The 20,788-nt window shown below is 35.8% G+C and overlaps 1 protein-coding gene across 7 annotated transcripts in view; it reads right to left on the bottom strand.

Moving 5' to 3' along the window:
• Positions 1–20,788, bottom strand: part of USP45 (ubiquitin specific peptidase 45) — a 73,247-nt gene that overhangs the window by 15,004 nt on the left and 37,455 nt on the right. For 3 of the 7 annotated variants that reach the window (XM_059177008.1, XM_059177010.1, XM_059177009.1), the window contains exons 9-11: positions 17,214–17,301; positions 2,642–2,723; positions 580–671 (exon numbers count right to left, since the gene is read on the bottom strand). In XM_059177008.1, coding sequence (XP_059032991.1) covers positions 580–671; positions 2,642–2,723; positions 17,214–17,301 — 262 coding nt within the window. Of the gene's footprint in view, positions 1–579; positions 672–2,641; positions 2,724–17,213; positions 17,302–20,788 lie in introns of those variants that run through there. The other 4 variants (XM_059177013.1, XM_059177011.1, XR_009354536.1 and 1 more) reach the window with 3 other exon arrangements.

The following is a 20,788-nucleotide window of genomic DNA, read 5'->3' as shown; positions in this document are numbered from 1 at the left end:
TCATACTCCAAGCCATATGCTTTCAGAAATACTTTTACCAAGTAACTGAAAACCTATAAAAAATCTTTATGTGTTTTAAGTTGTTAAAAGTACAGACAGCATTCAAAATAAAAATTATCATTACATTCAAAGGTGAGTCTACTTTAAACAAAACTTAAACAAGTTACATAAATGTAAACTTTAAATAAAATATGGTAGATTACCCTAAGTTATGTTACTACCTTAAGTTATTTCTATTAGAATCATATTTTAGGGCAATGCATAGTTATAGAACCTAGTTACTCCCTTCCCATAAGTTTCTCTTTCATTTCAATCCAAACAAGTAGCTAACACATTCCAGCACATTAAAATAGGCTAAAAGAACTTCACAGGCTCGCCAAGAGGAAAAATAACACCTAAAAAAATTATAAATTATGTTTCTCCTCTGGGAGTGAAGGAGATATTCTAATGACTTTTGAAAACTATTAGGTAGTCATCTGTCACAAACAAAAATAAATGCTGATGATTATATGTGGAAGAAAACAAAAAATGATATCACTGTAATCTATTCCATGTTGAAGTGAATTCCAAAGCACCTACATTTGCACATTCTTCACACATGACTGTGCTAGTTAATTCACCAATAAAGATCCGATCTATGAAGTTCATTTTCACACCTTCTCTTCCATATGCTGTAAAAATAATACTTTTTAATGCAAAAAAAGTCAGCCATCAACCTAACAATGTAACATGCTTTTTCTCTGTTGACTTAAAAGATGTCCAGTACTACATTAATAATATACTTCTTTGTACGATGTACATATATCATACTATATAATGTCTTTCTTCTTTATAATTCTGTAGAGAAAATTGGATTACCAGCTACAGTAGATTCCAAGAAATGATGAACTGTTCTTAAACTTGAGGGAAGAAAAGTAGACCAATAACCATTGTTTATACCATAGCTCAACTGCTCCCATTAAACCCTTTAAAGCCTCTGTGCCTAACGTAGAGGTAGACAGAGGGAATGAAAAAGAAGATTATGCTTTTAGGGCTATATCGATGCCTAGGCGATAACTATGGAAACAACAGAGCAGTAAAAGACAAGTAAACATAGCATAGTGTAAAGAATTAATGTGGGCAATTAGTAACTCATTTATATATATAATACATACATATATATAACATTTATATATGTATGTGTGTTTGTGTGTATTCAGTTTAAAATGGTAAAATCATTCTGTTTGGGAAATATTTATAAATCAAAGAAAATTATGCCTGTGATCTGCTTTAAAATAATCATGGGTTAGGAGAACATAGGTAAAACATAACACACCATGACTTCAATGTAGTTTAAGAGGGGTGAGGAGTACATGAGGCTCCGTCATACTATTCTCCCTACTTTAATAGAAGTTTAAAACTTTCCACAGTAAATTAGGACAAAAAATATATATTAACAAACTTCACTCCTCTTTCAAACTTCAATTCTTTTTGGATTTCTAATTTCAAATTTAATACAAACAACATTTAAAATCATTTTAAAACATTATCTGAAGCACTGAATGTCACAGCCAACTCATAGCTAGATATATCATTAAACATCTTTAATATAACAATTACTATAAGTTATGGTAAACTAAGATGTTTCATTAAGAAAACTGTACAAGGGATTAAAAATAGAAAAGATCACACAAAACTGAAGGAAAAGCAAAACTGGGCAGTTATTCTAAACATACAGTAGATGGCACTATCTCAAAACAAACAAAAAAACCAAAGCATACATGAGAATCCACATTTTTAAAAATCTTGAATCCTTCACATGAAATTAATGTAACATTGTGTGTCAACTATACTTTAATTTAAAAATATCTTGGACCCTTAACTGTATATAGTTTGGGCATGTACAATCATTTTGTGAATTACAGACCTGCAGTATATATATAATGACAAAAAAATAGATAAGAAAATAAATAAAATATAAATAATATTTTGAACACCTTCTAAAAATGATGATTTCATATAACCACTAGTTAATATCTGAAGACAGAACATACAGTTAGGACAAAGCAAATCACTCATATCATTAGATATAAGCCCACACTTAAATATTGATAATTATAAATAATCAGCTTTGATTAGATAATCACTGGTTTTGCCTCATACTTTGGCTAAGGAAGAGTCAGACACTAAAGTAAACAGGTATGCTTGGTTTAGTACTCTCTCCAATAACTGGTTTCCATGCAGCAATCTCTGGAACACTTAGGCACTTGACTAGATGAAACTGTATAATATCCGTAAGTCAACTTATCCAAGCACAGGTCAAATGCAAAATGATACAGTATGATGAAACGGAACTTCCAAGTGAGGCTACTGCTTTCAACAACCTTTCACGTCTCCCTTAGGAAACCTCACATTAGGGTATCAGTGTCAGTCTGTATATTTGATACTAATTTTAGTTTTTAAAGTTCACATGGACACATCCTAAAATTTTCTTTCTATGACTAACTAGACTATCTTGGTAGCCACAGGAGTAAGCACACTCTCCCTTTAAGGCCACTACTTTATAGAATTAGTTCACATAAATGCTCAGTTCTTTTTCCCCTGAAAAGAAACTTACAATTTTCTACAGCAGAAAGTTTTAATAGTGAGAGAATCAACATACCTTTGACTTTTTTTCTAGTATCCTCATCAGCAGTTTTAGTAGTTGGGTTGTTAAATGCTTTTAGAATGCTAGCTTGTATTCGCTATAAAACAAACAAGAATTTAGTAAGAGTCCATACTTGAGTGTATTCTTACAGGTTTAGAGTAAGTTCTCCCTCTTTTCCCTCTCTCCCCCACTCCACCACTCTGTCCCTAAAATGATGTATCATTTTAATCAGGACAAAAGGTAACCCAGAGACCATGTGGAATTTATCTATTGAAGAAAATCTTTCTATATAAGAAGCTTTTAAACTAGTCACGATGATCTTCATCTAGATTATTTATATACATACATGAGTAAGTCCAGAACATCAAATAATTTCTATAGCAAGAATACCCCAAATCTTGACTAGTTATCATTTTATTTGAATTCAGTTATCAGTAATGAGTATTAGTATTAAAGTCTTTAGCAGCTCTCAGGAAATGACGAGATTTATATGTTTCCATAGCTTTTGCCTATGTTTCAGGAGAGATCCAATATCACAGAAAACTTTTTCAGAATGAAAACTGGATTCCAAGAATAAAGACATTTGAACTAATAAATTATCATCTTTTATACTAATTATGTCTCTACTTAGTGGATGAATTTAATCTTCTCTAATTAACGTTTTTAACAGTGCAGAGAGAGGAAAGCTTGTTAATTATCCTCCAGAAGTTTTTGGTTTTTTTTTTTTTTAAGAAAAGTCTTAATCACAGGTTTTCATATGTGAGACCACTGTTTGACCTCTACTTCCTGAAAATGGTACCTAATTCTGTTATTAAAAAAATATTATATCAAAGAAAAATGAACCTCAAACTGCAGACTTGCCAGAGAATAATAAAATTACCACATATCAGAAGCCAGATACATTCTACTGTTCAGAAGAAAACTCACAGCCTTAAATATTTAAAACAATTAAAAAGAATAAAAACAAATAAACAGCCGAGTCATAAATTTAGGAAAAGGATATCAAAGCTGAATGAAAGTAAATAACCAAACAAAAGAGTTAATGAAAATAAAAGTATGTAAACTGAAGCGATTAATAAATGAATCAAAAGCTGATTCTTTGGGTGAGGGATAAATAAACCTACTAGCCAATCTTTTTCTTTTTTTTTAAGACTTTATTTATTTACTTGACAGAGAGAGAGAGATCACAAGTAGGCAGAAAGGCAGGGGGAAACATGCTCTCCACTTAGCAGAGATCCCAGGATGCGGGGCTCAATCCGAGGAGGGAGGGGCTCAATCCCAGGACACAGGGGCTCGATCCCAGGACCCTGAGATCATGACCTGAGCTGAAGGCAGAGGCTTAACCCACTGAGCCATCCAGGCACCCCACCTGCTAGCCAATCTTTTTTTTTTTTTTTTTTTTTAGATTTTATTTATTTATTTGACAGAGAACACAAGTAGGCAGAGAGGCAGTCGGGGGGGGGGGGGGAAGCAGGCACCCTGCTGAACAGAGAGCCCGATGTGGGGCTCGATCCTAGGACCCTGAGATCATGACCTGAGCCGAAGGCAGAGGCTAAACCCACTGAGCCACCCAGGCACCCCCTACTAGTCAATCTTAATCAAAGTAAGAATGAAAAGCGTTAACATCAACCTAAGAAAAAGGAAACCGCTAACAAGACTAAAGATATTTCAAGTAATCATGAGAGATAACTTTGCTCCACTCTCATGTAATTACATTTGAAAATTCAGAAAAAAATTAGATAATTCTCTAGGAAATGAGTCCCAGAAGAGAGAGAGTACCTTCCAGCTTTCATGGGGTAGGTGAATGAGCAGAGAGAGAAGAATGGTATTACACAGTACTCCTTACAAAAGGCTCCAAGCCCTAATAATTTCACAGAGGAATGCCACTAAACATATTTTTCAAAGCATAAAAAAGAGAAACTTCCAAATTATTTCATGAAGCATAATATTGCTACTAAAGCTGACTAAGAATATATACAACACACGCCAACATCACATATGAAAAAAGCTCTAAGTAAAATACAGAAGCACATTAAAAGAATAATATAGTATCATTAAGACTTTTGTTCTAGTAATGCAGGGATATTAGGAAATCTATTCATACAAGCCATCATATTAACAGATATAAGAAGAAAAACATTATAAGATTAAATCCCTTGATTTATTACTATTATTTAGCACTGTATTGACGTTCTAGTCAATGCATTTGATAGAAAAATAAATCTCAGAGGTATAAAAATTTTAAGGGAGATAAAATTATTTGCAGATGATATAATTTTTTATTTGGAAAAGCCAAAAGAATAAACTGAAATGAAAAACTACTATAAATAATAAAAGAATTTAATATGGGGTATGTAAATATAATGACATCAATAGCCTTCACACACACAAACAAAAACCAGTTAGAAGCAATGGAAGAAAATGCCCCATTTATAATAACTAAAAAGATAAAATAAGGAATAAACTTAAGGAATGTGTAAGACCTAAAGGAAGAAAACTTACAAACACTACTGAAAGACACAAAAGAAAACCTGATCAAATGGAAAAACACACCATGTTTTTTGACAGATCCTAAATAAACCTTTCATTTTTGCCCCCTAAATGTGTTCATTTAACATAATAGCAATAGTTTTTTTTTAATGTGAGAGATTGAAGGGAAAGATTAGTTCCAAATGAGCAATGAAAAAAATCAGTGTGGGGGGAGGAAATATACTGACAGACGTTGGTCCCACTAGATTTGATTTTTAATGCATTGAAATGCATTAAAAAAATGGGCAGAGGTGGGGACCTGGGTGGCTCAGTGGGTTAAGCCTCTGCCTTCAGCTCAGGTCATGATCCCAGGGTGCTGGGGGCGAGCCCCACATCGGGCTCTCTGCTCAGCGGGGAGCCTGCTTCCTCCTCTCTCTCTGCCTGCCTCTCTGCCTACTTGTGATCTCTCTCTCTGTCCAATAACTAAATAAAATCCTTAAAAAAAAAATGGGCAGAGGACCTGAACAGACATTTTTCCAATGAAGACATGCAGATGGTAGACAGCATAAAAAGATGTTCAGCATCACTAGTCATCAGGGAAATACAAATCAAACCTGCCATGAGATATCACCTCACACCCATCAGAATGGCTAGTATCAAAAAGACAAGAAATCACAAGTGTTGGTGAGGATGTGGAGAAAAAGGAACCCTTGCGCACTGTTGGTGGGAATGTAAGTTTGGTGCAGCTACTGTAGAAAACTGTAAGGAGATACCTCAAAAAATTAAAAATAGAATTACCATATGATCCAGTGGTTCCACTAGTGGGTTTTTTTTTTTAAGATTTATTTATTTACTTACTTGAGAGAGAGAGAAAGAGAGCACCAGCAGGGAGGAGAGAGAGAAGTAGGCTCCCCGTGAGCAGGAAGCCCAATGTAGGACTTGATCCCAGGGCCCTGGGATCATGACCTGAGCCAAAGGTAGATGTTCAATTGACTGAGCCACCCAAGTGCCCCTCACTAGTCGGTATTTACCCAAAGAAAACAAAAACACTAATTTGAAAAGATATAGGTACCCCTATGTTTACTGTAGTGTTACTTATAATAGACAAGATATGGAAGAAACCATGTGTCCATCAATAGATGAATGAATAAAGAAAATGTTCTAATGGAATACACACACAATGCAATAATTACCTGGACATAAAAAAGAATGAGACCTTGCTATTTGGAAAAACATGAAGGGACCTGAAGGATATTATGCTAAGTGAAATAAGTCAGAGAAAGACAAACACCATAAGAGTTCACTTATATGTGTAATCTGATACAGCCACTCTGGAAAAAAGTATGGAGGTTCCTCAAGAAGTTAAAAATATAGCTATCCTACAACCCAGTAATTGCACTACTGGGTATTTACCCCAAAGATACAGAAGTAATGAAAAGAAGAGACACATGAATCCCAATATTCATAGCAGCAATGTCCACAACAGCCAAACTGTGGAAGGAGCCAAGCTGTCCTTTGACAGATGAATGGGTAAAGAAGATGTGGTTCATATATACAATGAATATTACTCAGCCATCAGAAAGGATGAATACCTACCATTTACATCGACATGGATGGAACTGGAGGGTACTGTGCTAAGTGAAATAAGTCAGAGAAAGACAATTAAATGATTTCACTCATATATGGAATATAAGAAACAGCGCAGAGGCAAGGGAAGCAAGGGCAAAAATGAACTATTGGGATTTCATCAAGATCAAAAGCTTCTGCACAGCAAAGGAAACAGTCAACAAGATCAAAAGACAACTGACAGAATGGGAGAAGATATTTGCAAACAACATATCTGATAAAGGACTAGTATCCAAAATCTATAAAGAACTTATCAAACTCAACACCCAAAGAATATATAATCCAATCAAGAAATGGGCAGAGGTCATGAACAGACATTACTGCAAAGAAGACAACCAGATGTCTTCCACACACATGAAAAAGTGCTCCACATCACTTGGCATCAAGGAAATACAAATCAAAACCACAATAAGATACCACCTCACACCAGTCAGAATGGCTAAAATTAACAAGTCAGGGAATGACAGAGGCTGGCGAGGTTGCAGAAACACTGTGGGTGGGAATGCAAGCTGGCGCAAGCACTCTGGAAAACAGCATGGAGGTTCCTCAAATAATTAAAAATAGAGCTACCCTATGACCTGGCAATTGCACTACTGGGTGTTTACCCCAAAGATGTAGTGAAAAGAAGGGCCATATGCACCCCAATGTTCAAAGCAGCAGTGTCCACAATAGCCAAACTGTGGGAAGAGCCAAGATGCCATTCAACAAACGAATGGATAAAGAAGATGTGGTCCATATACACGATGGAATATTACTCAGTCATCAGAAATAATGAATATCCAACTTTTGCATCAACATGGATAGGACTGGAGGAGATCATACTGAGTGAAATAAGTCAAACAGAAAGAGTCAATTATCACATAGTTTCACTTAATTGTGGAGCATAAGGAATAACAAGGAGAACACTGAGGGAAGGAGAGGAGAAGTGAGTTGGGGGAAATCAGAGGGGAGATGAACCATGAGAAACTGTGGACTCCAAGAAACAAACTGAGGGTTTTAGAGAGAAGGGGAGTGTGGGGATGGGTCAGCCTGGTGATGGGTGTTAAGGAGGGCACACATTGCATGGAGCACTGGGTGTTATACATAAACAATGAATCTTGGAACACTACATCAAAAACTAATGAGGCACTGTATGGTGACTAATGTAATAAAAAATAGAAAAAATAATTTAAAAAAAAGAGGCAAGAGAATTCCCAGGAGCATAATTAGAGGGAATTCCAGAACAATGCCTCTACATCAAATGTAGGAGGCAACCAACCCAAACTGAAGCAGTGAGAGCAGGAGACAGACAGTCACCACCAAGATCCCCCTGCTCCTGTACCATGTTTTAAATCTGAGAACAGAATATATGGGGAATGAGCTGCTAATGTCCTTATTCTCCTCCCCCAGCTCTGCTGTGGATCAGCAGAGGATACACATTACCTAACCCAAAGTTGTTCTGCTCTGACCTGTTCCTGAGAGCAAGGAGGTGGGTCATGATGAACTCTGAAGCAGAAGACGCAGAGCAGCCTTTAACCTTTTTGGACCGGAGAGCTAGTAACTCTGTCTGTGGCTTGGACTTTGACAAGCGTGGCTCAGGACACATTCATGATCTTGCCCACTGACTTCCGCAGCAAGAACGTTTAGAAATTCTGGGACACCAAAGCCAGACAATGTTCTAGAGATTCTCTCAGTCCCTCTTTTTTGGGGATCCTTCATCTCGATAATGGGAATAGGTTTGCACTTAGTAACCAGTTACGTAAAACTAAACAATCTACAGATTAAGCATACACAGGTCGCTCTCAAAACTATAAGGCAATAAAACGATTACTGTAAAAGTAAAAAAAAAAAAAAAAATCAAGGCGCGTGGGTGGCTCAGTGGATTAAGTCTCTGCCTTTGGCTCGGGTTATGATCCCAGGGTCCTGGGATCAAGCCCCATGTCCGGCTCTCTGCTCACAGGGAGCCTGCTTCCTCCTTTCTCTCTGCCTGCCTCTCTGCCTACTTGTGAGCTCTGTCAAATAAATAAATAAAATCTTAAAAAAAAAAAAATCGTCTCCTCTGATGAAGAAGATATGCTTGAAAAGAAATAACAGGTGGCTTCTATGGCACTAAAAACATCCTATTTTTTTAAACTTTGGGTGTGATGGTGAGGAGGGTTTCTAGTGGAAAACGGCTTTTCCTTATATTATGCTTAAACTATATGTGTGTGTATATATAGATCTATATGCATATAGATCTATATATACACACACATTCTTCTGTATGTAGGATAGATTTCATGATAAGTTTTTAATACCTTCCCCCAATAATTGTGAAACTGAGTTTCATTTATTAACTGGCCTACAATCAGCGCATTATATTTCCTAGAACTGCTGACTACTTTCTTCAAGTATATTTTGAAAGTTGATTCAAGATTCAAAAACGTAAATACATACAAAGTAGGGTACAAAAGTAAATATACAGTGATCTGTGCCATGTCATACTATCTTGAAATATATGTGAAGAAAATAAAAATTATAAAATATGTCCCCAAAGCAATTAAATATTGAAATAATCTCCAATTCAGATGCAATAAATTTGAAAATTGATGTAACTCAGATACTGAGCTGAAGCTGACTTTTACACCTTCAAAACAGAATTTATTGCATCAAAATAAACAAATTAGAATGAATTCCATGCAGGAAAATGGACTTACAGATTCCAATAAATGCCGTATTCACCTGTAAATACTTAATATCACTGTAAAAAGCCTCTCCAGCTAGCAAAGATAAAGAACTCTAAACCAAGTTATAAGTCTATAAATATATTTTATAATTTGAATATTTTACCAATTCAAAAATGACTTTCAATATGATTTAATGAGTCTTTGACATTTGCTGAAATGTAAGCTATAATATATGTCAAACTCTTAAAAATAAAAACAATGGAGCTGTTTAAATTATTAACTTCTAAACTATTAGACATTTGCTTTTTTTATTGTATCTTAGCCACAGATTTATATTCTCTAAACTGTTAAAGGAGTTAATTAATAGGTAATTCATCAAGTTGAATAGAATAAATGAGTTTAGGTTCAGCTATAGCCTCTCATTGTTGAGAGTCATGCTTTGAACCGTTTAAGTTAAAAAAAAAAAAAAAAGGAGGGAGAGAGAGAGAGCACCAGCGAGAGACAGACTTTGGCCAGGGAGCTGCTAACAACTGCAGCACATTAATCAATTAGCAGGGTCAAGGTTCAACTATTTTAAATCTCCACCATAAACTTCTTTCAGTAAGAATGCGTAACACCCATGGCTTAAAAGTTAACTGAAACAGTCTGCCTTTACAATAATCCTAACCAATAATGTATCAGTGATAGATCTTTGGAAATAAAAATGTAGCATCACCAATTTGGTGATAGCTCAAATTAAAAGCAAGACAGTGAAGAAGCACATACCTTATAAGTTGAAAGGCTGCCTATAAAAAAATTTCTTACAGTAAATTTGATTTTACTTTGTCCACGAGAAATTTACAATTTTTGCACAAATGCTCCCTTTAGCACTCTACCTGGCAAAGTGTGGCATTGCTCACAACTTTACAGCCATAAGGAAAAAACTTTAATGAAACATTACGAAAGGAGGTCAGTAGTTGTTCATCATTACTACAAGATTCTGGTGGCAGACATCACGCTGGAGCCTTTCTTCAATCAAAACACACACAGCAGTGACAAACTACAACAACGGCACGATCGCCAGCTGTGGCGTTCCCAGGCCAGACAATGCAGCTCTTGCTTGGGGACTCACTGTAACTAACCGCATGCCTGTCCTTGCTTACAAGAGTGAATAAACCCACAGATCTGACATGTTAATTTTGCCACACCATCTAAACCCTCAAACAGAGGAATGAGAGCTTCCAAAAAGCCAGGTTTCCCACTGTACTGCCTGAGTTTTTAAGATATTGTGAATCCTAATGCACAAAACAAATAATTTAATTCAATTTAATTGTGACAAAGTATGCCATCAAGTAACAGAAGTAAGATAGGGGAAGATGATAGGGATAGATTTTACAGTTTTATTTGAATAATGACAAAAACAATGTAGAGGTAATTTTTAATTCCATTTACAATGATACAGGACCATATAGTAAACATATTCTTACAAATCATACCAGAAGAACAATCATCTAGAAATTGATAGTCTGAATTAATCTTAACTCCTATATTGTCTGTAGGCTTAGAAGCATCAATATGCATTTATCATTTAAGATACAAGTCTCTGTCTGTATTTCTCCCCCACCTTGTTGCACTGTATCAGCTCCCTCAACAAGAATATCAATATGCCAAAGTTACTGAATCAGATTTAATATTATATCAAATAGTGAAATAATTATGGTTAATTTTTTTAAATTTAATTTAATTTTTTCCATGTTCCAAGATTTCACTGTTTATGCACCACATGGTTAAATGGTTAACTTTTAAATAGCAAGCTTAAAAATTTTTTATATTGGTCATTGATGATCAAGCATTAAAACTAAACTTTAATAAGCAGTACTGTATAGAATTAAAAAGCACCATTCATCTAGTAGTCAGAAAGACCTAAGTTTGGGGGCACCTGCGTGGCTCAGTGGGTTAAGCCTCTGCCTTCAGCTCAGGTCATGGTCTCAGGGTCCTAGGATCAAGCCCAGCATTGGGCTCTCTGCTCGGCAGGGAGCCTGCTTCCCTCTCTCTCCTCTGCCTGCCTCTCTGCCTACTTGTGATCCCTCTCTGTCAAATAAATGAATAAAATCTTAAAAAAAAAAAGAAAGAAAGACTTAAGTTTGAATCTCCCATCCTAAATTTCTAAATCAATTTCTAAATCAAAGAAAATATGATCAAATATTTGCTCAGGAGGATTGTGCTAATGTCCTCAAAACTTACCTATAAATCCCTTAATTGATTTTTTAAAAATAAATTATAGGTAAAACATGATGTAGTATTATCTTATCAATTTATCAGTTCTTTCAAATTATGACATATTCAAAATAACTGAAAATCCCCAAGAAACTAGGTAGTATAACTTATTTAAGAAACTGTTTTTTGGGGGCACCTAGGTGGCTCAGTGTGTTAAACCCTCTGCGGCTTGGGTCATGGTCCTGGGATCAAGCCCCACGTTGGGCTCTCTTGCCCAGAAGAGAGCCTGCTTCCCTTCCTTTCTCTCTGCCCACCTCTCTGCCTACTTATGATCTCTGTCTGTCAAATAAATAAATAAAATCTTTAAAAGAAAAAAACTGGTTTTTTCCCATTCAAATTCTCCACAGAAATTGTCCATTTAAAGTTGAGCACAGAAAACTTATTCAACAAAGGAGAGACCAAAAGTGACAATATGAAGGTAAGAAACACAAAAGCAGTAAAAATGAGTACTTCTGTAAAAAAAAAAAAAAAAATAAGTCAAGAAGCTCACAAAATAAAAGGATATAAAGTATGTTATCATATACCTAAAATGTAGGAAGGAGAGGAATAATGAATGGGCTCAACTTATATGACCACCAACTTCACATAAGCTGTTACATGTAGAAGATGTTATATACAAACCTAATGGTAACCACAAATCAAGAACCACTAAAAACATGCCAAGAATAAGAAGAAAAAAATTATATCACTAAATATATCCCTAGAGAAACAGATCACTAAAAAACCCCAGCAAACCATGAAAAAAGAGAAAGACAAGAAAGGATCACGGAAAATCTTCAGAAACAACTATAGAAGAAGTAATATAATGGCAATATCAATAATTATTTTGAATGTAAATAGACTAATTACTTCAATCAAAAGATACAGTGTGATAGAATGGGGAAAAAAAAAAAAAAAGACCCATCCATATGCTATCTATGAGAGGCTCACTTCAGATCTAAAGTCAGCTGCAGACTGAAGGTGAGGAATAGAGAAACACTTATCACAAAAATGGATGTCAAAAGAAAACCAGGGCAGCAATATTTATATTGGACAAAACAGACTTTAAAACAGAGTCTAGGGGTGCCTGGGTGGCTCAGTGGGTTAAGCCTCTGCCTTTGACTCAGGTCATGATCTCAGGGTCCTGAGATCAAGCCCAGCATTGGGCTCTCTGCTCAGCAGGGAGCCTGCTTCCCCCTCTGCCTCTCTGCCTACTTGTGATCTCTGCCTGTCAAATAAATAAATAAATAAAATCTTTAAAAATAATAATAATAAAAAAAACAGAGTCTAGAATGAGAAACAAAAAAGAACACTATATAATCATAAAGGGGACTATCCAAAAAGAAAATATGATAGCTGTAAATATTTATGCAACCACATACATAAAAGTTCATAATAAACATAAAGGAACTAATCAATAATAACACAATAAGGGTAGGGGACTTTAACACCCCCACTTATGTCAATGGAGAGATTCAACAAAAAATTCAACAAGAAAACAATGGCTTTGGGTGACACACTGGACAAGATGGCCTTAACAGATATATGCAGAACATTCCATCCTAAATCAGCAGCATACACATTCTTTTTAGGTGCATATGAAACATTCTCCAGGACAGATCATATATTAGGCCACAAAACAAGTCGTAACAAACTCAAAATCAAAGTCATACCATGTATCTTTTCTGACCACAACACTATGAAACTAGAAATTAACCACAAGAAAAATCTGTTAAGACCACAAATACATGGAGGTCAGACAACATGCTACTAAACAATGAATAAGCTAACCAGTAAATAAAAGAAGAAATTTTAAAAACACATAGAAACACATAAAAATAAAATCACCACAGCCCAAAACTTCTGAGATACAGCAAAAGCAGTTCTAAGAGGGAAATTTATGGCAATACATGCTTACCTCAAGAAGCCAAAAAAGTCTCAAATAAACAACTTAACCTTACAAATAAAGGAGCTAGAAAAAAGAACAATAAATAAAACCTAAAACCAGCAGAAGGGAAGAAATAATAAAGATCAGAGCAGATATAAATGATACAAAAACTAAAAAACAAAAACAAAATCCAGCTCAGTGAAACGAGAAGCAGGTTCTCTGAAAAAATAAAACATATATCAATAAAACTGATAAACCCCTAGCCAGACTTCACAAGAAAAAAAGAGAAGGGACTCAGACAAAATTACAAATGAGAGAGAAGAAATAACCAACACCACAAAAATACAAACAATTATAAAAGGGTAGTATGTAAAACCATACGTCAACAAATTGGGCAACCTAGAAAAATGGATAAATTCTAGAAACATATAAACTACCAAAAGTGAAATAAGAAGAAATAGAAAATTTGAACAGATAACCAGCAAAGAAATTGAATCAGTAATCAAACTCCCAACGAACAAAAGTCCAGGACCAGATGGCTTCACATGTTAAATTATACCGTACAACAAAAAATCCTAAAATATGTATGGAATCACAAAAGACCCCAAATAGTCAAAGCAATCTTAAGAAAGAAAAGCAAAGCTGGAGGCATCGCAATTCCAGACTTCAAGTTATATTACAAAGCTGTAGGAGTCAAAACAGTATGGTACTGGCACAAAACAGACATATGAATCAGTGGAACAGATTAGAAAACCCAGAAATAAACCCACAATTATATGATCAATTAAACTTTGACAAAACAGGAAAGAATATCCAATAGGAAAAAGACTCTCTTCCACAAATGATGGTGAAAAAACTGGACAGCTACCTGCAAAAGAATGAAACTGGACCAGACACAAAAATAAACTCAAAATGGATTAAAGACCTATATAAAACCTGAAACCATAAAAATCCTAAAAGAAAAAACAGATGGTAACAACTTCGACACCGGCTGTAGCAACTTCTTTCTAAGTATGTCTCCTGAGGCAGGAGAAACAAAAGCAAAAATAAACTTTTGGGGGACTACACCAAAATAAAAAACCTCTTTCACAGCAAAGGAAACAATCCATAAAAATAAAGGCAAGAAACAGAAGATATTTGCAAATGACAAATCCAATAAAGGGGTAGTATCCAAAATACATAAAAGAACTGATACAACTCAACACCTAAAAAACAAGTAATCCAATTACCAAATGGGCAGGAGAGATGAAGAGACCCTTCTCCAAAGAAGACATACACATCGCCAATAGACACATGAAAAGATGTTCATGATCATTCATCACCAGAAAAATGCAAATCAAAACTACAAGGAGATCACCTCACACCTCTCAGAATGACTAAAATAAAAAACATAAGAAATATCAGCTGTTGGTGAGGATGTAGAAGAAAAGGAACCATGTCCCCTCCCCGCCCCCTGCACTGTTGGAAATGCACACTGGTGCGGCCATTGTGGAAAATAGTTGAAGTTTCTTCAGAAAGTTAAAAATAGAACTACCCTGTGATAAAGCAATGGCACTAATGGGTATTTACCCAAAGAATATAAAAACACTAATTCAAAGTGATGCATGCACCCCAATGTTTACTCTAGCATCATTTGCAATAGCCCAATTATAGAAGCAGCCCGAGTCCACTGATTGATGAATAGATAAAGAAGATGTAATATATATGTATCTATGTCTGAACATGCAGTAGAATATTATTCATCCATAAAAAAGAATGAAATCTTGCCATTTTCAATAACACAGATGGAACTAGAGAGTATAATGCCAAGAGAAATAAGAGTCCGAGAAAGACATATACCATATGATTTCACTTATATGTGAATTTAAGAAACAAAACGAATGAGTACAGGGCCAGGGAGAGGGGGCGGGGGGAGAGAGAGAGAGACAAACCAGGAAGCAGACTCTTAACTCTAGAGAACAAACTGATGGTTACCAGAGGGGAGGTGGCAGGGGGATGGGTGAAATAGGTGATGGGGATAAAGGACTGCACCTGTGATGAGCACCAGGTGATGTATGGAAGTGCTGACTCACGATATTGTATACTTGAAACTAATACAACACTGTATGTTCACTAACTGCAATTAATATAAAAACTTAATATATATATATAATGTATATGTAAAACTTAAAAAGAAACTTTAAAAACGTAAAAAAACTTAAAAAGTGACACCTTCAAAAGTGGAATTCAACTAATTTAATATGAAAGTCAATAAACAGACAAGAACAGGATTGTAATAAACACTATTTGGTAGCAGGAGGGAATGATTAACTCATTCTTTGAGATAACTTATAAGAAAATATCAGAACCCTAACTCTCTCTTCACTGGAAGCTAGAATACTGCAGGATTACAATTGAAGGTGGGATTTAAAAAAAAGAGAGAGAGAGAAAGGTCCCCCTTACCTAGTAACATGGTAACGGCTACCACAAGCTTATGAGTACTTCATTTTCAGATGGTTGCTTAACCACATGTTAATATAGATTAAGAAGTATATTTATCTTGAATGGAAAACGGGATTTGACCTATTAAGACAATTACGATTGACAGAGCCTGTCTGCAGTGCTCGGCTGAAAATGGTTCTGAGGTTAAATCCAGACTCAGCACAACTGTTATGAAGGATTATTATTATTATTATTAATATTATTATTATTTGGCTCTGAGTGAAAAGGGGGAAATAGGAGGATATGTACTATGTACTTGACATCTTTGGTATCTTGCATTTTCTCTGAAAAATTGTATGCCATTTGCAGGACTCCACCAAAAAATGATGAATTTCACTCATTTAATATTAAAGTCAACTATGACCCAATTGATTAAGGGACAGGATTACAAGGAACACTTGGGAAATCTATCCAGGCCATGAGCCATTCCTTCTTTTCTCAGAAACATTCCCTGATCCAGGAGGCTGGGATCCTCCTTCCCTTCTTGTAAGTGACTGATCCTTGAGTAGACCCTAATCCAACGTGGGGTAACAAAGTTTCTCACTTGGGAATTCAGAATTGGGGCTTCATAAGCAGCCAGTTTTGTTTTAATACATGTGGAACCGCAACATCTGCACAATATGCAGATTTAGCGTTCAGAGAGAGCAGCACAGCGACAGCTCTGTCTGCGGGGAGAGGAACAAAGAGAATCAACAGGTCAGAGAACCCAGGGAAGTTAGGAGAATGTTCTCTGGACTCTAAGACTCTTCCTGTCTCTAGAGTCTCAGATTCTCTTTTCTTTAAGCCAGCTTGGATTGATATTTTTATTTATAGTTAAATGGTATTAACTAATAAAGGATAATAGGGTTGCAAAAGGTTGAGAGAAAACATTCTCTTAGAAGAGGCAAAAAAAAGGGGCGCCTGGGTGGCTCAGTTGGTTAAGCAACCGCCTTCGGCTCAGGTCACGGTCCTGGAGTCCCAGGATCGAGTCCTGTATCAGGCTCCCAGCTCCATGGGGAGTCTGCTTCTCCCTCTGACCTTCCCGCCTCTCATGCTCTCTCTCACTGTCTCTCTTTCAAATAAATAAATAAAAATCTTTAAAAAAAAAAAAAAAAGAAGAGGCAAAAAATATATATAAAGGAATAAATAGAAAGAAAGATCAAATTACTTCTTAACCTACATTAAAATGATAATAAAAATTAATTCCTTCAGTTTTGTACCCTCTTCTTAAAGAGTATATGCGATAAACTTAACAAAACCTGACCTTTGTTTCTTCTGTCCTCACTGCATCCAGCAGATAATGCAGAAGCTCCTGACTGTCCTGTTGCTGGAAACTTTTAAACCGAGGGGCCCTATGATTTAAAAACAAAACAGGAAAGAAAAAAAGATCATTTCATCAACAATATATTACTATCATCTAAAATTATTTTTAAATAGCATCTAGTCAAAGATTCAATGTAAGTCCTTTTTCTACTAAGTAAAAAGACCAGATGTGATCACTGTTCCAATTAGGATGAGATCTTAAGTACACAGAGAATAATATGGCTACCATTTATCAAGCAACTACTACACGCATGCACAGTACCTATGTGAAGCTTTATATATGACAAGTCATCAAATCCTCAAACAAGTTCGGAATGCACTATTTTCTCTGGCTTATATAAGAGGTTTAGAGGGATTATTTACAGAATTTGCAAGGTCACACAGCAAACAAGCAAACAAAAAGTATTCAAACCCAAGCCACTGTGGTCTATTTTCTTCCCACCCTGAATAACCAAAAGAAAAACAAGAGGTTAATTATATTAAAATAAGGAACTATAATCTGGTATCTCTGTGAATGTATTTATTTTAAGGATTTGACCAATTAGATTTCCTTATATTAATCAAAGGATCAGGTGCTGTTCATGAAGACTTCAACAGAGCAAATATTTAGGTGATTTCAGTAACCTTAAAAAGTAGTATTTTCTGCAACAAACTCCAATACTAAAATAAGCATTTTGCCTTAAATAAAAATAAGTACTAAATTTAGATAGTGCTTGAAGACAAAGAAAGAATTCTGTCTAAATAATATAAAAGAGTAAGAATATGTTGTGGTAGTACGAGTTTACAATGGTCTCATTAGGGTATGTGTAACATATCTCCTTTGACATGCACAGCAGTGCTGTTAAGAAATTCATAATTAATGTGAATTCTGTTTTACACTTGAGAAAACTGAAGAACAAGCTAAGTGCCACTGACCTAAATCCAGAACTTTTGATTCTTAAGTTCCATACTTTAAGCATTATTCCTCATCTCATAATAAACATTCACACCAGTAATACACTACTGTGAGTCCCTGGTACTAAAAAGCTATCTGAAATAGTAGTGAATCTAGCCTATAACAGGAGCCATAATTTCAGTTACTCACTCTTGTTAAGAAGTAACAAAAGCAGCAAGATGTTGAGACTTTGATTTACTCCCCTTGTAGGCTTCCCTTTCTGCATGTGGTAGATATTGTTCACCTTCTAGACCAGAGTTGAAGACAGAAACCAAGTGGGACACAAATCCTAACCCCATTTGGGCTTCCATGGCTGGAATCCATATAAGGCTGAAATTGCATAACACGACATTTGTGCCGGAGGGATTAAGAAAGGTCTGTGGAATGGAAGAAGGCTGCAAGGGGAAACCAGGGAATCCTTCAGAGATCCTCATCTGCCAGGTGGCAGGTAGGACGACCAGTCTCCGGCTTTGGAAGCAGATGCACAGGATGGAAATTGCTCGTGAACAGAGGAGGAAAATTCTCTACCACATCTCTGCCTATAGCTCCATCTCAACTGTGCACAAAGCAGTACCGCTTTCTAAACCACTCAAGAAAATTTGCTAAACTTAGATTTTTTTCTTTCTTCTTCTACCTAGGACTGGGGTAAAATATTCTGTGATGACATATAGAATCTTTAATGGAGCCTATCTGAGTTACCAATACCAAATTTAAAGAGAAAAAGAAAAAAACCAACAAACATGTGAAGAGAGTCACCTATTCAAAATGAGAAATCCTGAAGATCTTCTACATTAAACTACCACAGCCAGTAAGTAAACTGAGTAAGGGAACAAAAACAAGATCAATATGCAAAACAAGATCAATATACAGAACTCAAGTATATTTCTGTATATTAGGAATGTACAAATGGGGACGCCTGGGTGGCTCAGTTGGTTAAGCAGCTGCCTTCGGCTCAGGTCATGATCCCAGCATCCTGGGATCGAGTCCCACATCGGGCTCCTTGCTCAGCAGGGAGCCTGCTTCTCCCTCTGCCTCTGCCTGCCATTCTGTCTGCCTGTACTCGCTCTCCCCCCCCCCCTGATAAATAAATAAAATCTTAAAAAAAAAAAAAAAAAGGAATGTACAAATGGATGTTGAAGTTTTTCTAACATACCAATTTATAATAAATAGTATTTAAAAATATTACATACTTAAGGTAAATGTAACAAGATAGTGCAGGGTTTGTAAGCTGAAAAACCACAAAGTTGATGAGGAAAATCCAATACCTAAATAACTGAAAAGATATTTCATAATCATCATTGGAAGACTCAACATTGTTAAGATGTCCTCTCCAAACTGATCTCCAAATGCAATCCCAATGAACAAACTGATTCTAAAATTCACATAAAAAAGCAAAGGACCTGGAGTAGTTAAAAAAAAAAAGGGAAGGAAAGGAAAGTTTGAGCACTCACACTACCCAATTCTAAGACTTACTATGAGGCTACAGTAATGAGAGTGCAGAACTGGGGTAGGGTGGACATTTAGATCAGTGGAACAGAGTCCAAAAACAGACACAATGTATATGGCTTAAATCTTCACCAGATTTTTTTTTTAAATTACTTTTCTTATAAATTTCTTTTTAACATAAACATAGCAAAGCAAATACAATTTGCTTTGATCCAATAATTCTATTGGTCCTACAGATGTATTTTCACAAGAGCAATACACACACACATTAAATCAAACACGTCATTTCCACATGTAATATGGAAAAATGTAGAAAAGATATTAAGCAGAGGCACCTGGGTGGCTCAGTGAGTTAAGCCTCCCAGGGTCCTGGGATTGAGTTCTGCATGGGCTCTCTGGCTCCCCACCCCCACGCCCTGCCTGTCTCTCTGCATACTTGTGATCTCTGTCAGATAAATAAATAAAATCTTTTTAAAAAAAAAAGATATTAAGCAAAACAAGCAAGTTGCAAACAATTTCTATATATGTCTGTGCCTGCACAAATCGCTTTTGATTTTTGTTCAGAGTACAAATAGTATTCTAAATTTTTATCACGAGCACCTATTATCTTATTTTTTTTTAATTTGTCAATCTTTACAAAACCAACAAAAAAAGGGGGCGCCTGGGTGGTTCAGTGGGTTAAAGCCTCTGCCTTCGGCTCAGGTCATGATCTCAGGGTCCTGGGATCGGGCCCCACATCGGACTCCCGGCTCAGCAGGGAGTCTGCTCCCCCCCCTGCCTGCCTCTCTGTCTGCCAAATAAATAAATTAAATCTTAACAACAACAACAACAAAAAGATATAAAACAGTTATTTTTGGCAGAGCCAAAAACATATTTTGAAAACACAAAGAATCCTAAAAACTTTAACTCTATGAGGTACCAATGTCTCTGAGACTTTTCCAGGATTTTGTTGTTGTTGTTCTTTGGGCTTTGAAAAAAATAGCATTTGCCAACCAAATGAAACACATAATAAACCCTCTATATTTTGTACTATATTCAAAATACCATGGCACATTTTGCTAGTGAAATAAGCCAGTCACAGAAAGACAAATAGCGTGATTCCATTTACATAAGCAATCTAAAATAGGCAAAGTCAT

This window comes from Mustela lutreola, chromosome 6, assembly GCF_030435805.1.
Source record: "Mustela lutreola isolate mMusLut2 chromosome 6, mMusLut2.pri, whole genome shotgun sequence".
NCBI classification, from domain to species: domain Eukaryota; kingdom Metazoa; phylum Chordata; class Mammalia; order Carnivora; family Mustelidae; genus Mustela; species Mustela lutreola.
This window is presented reverse-complemented; position numbering and strand designations above follow the sequence as displayed.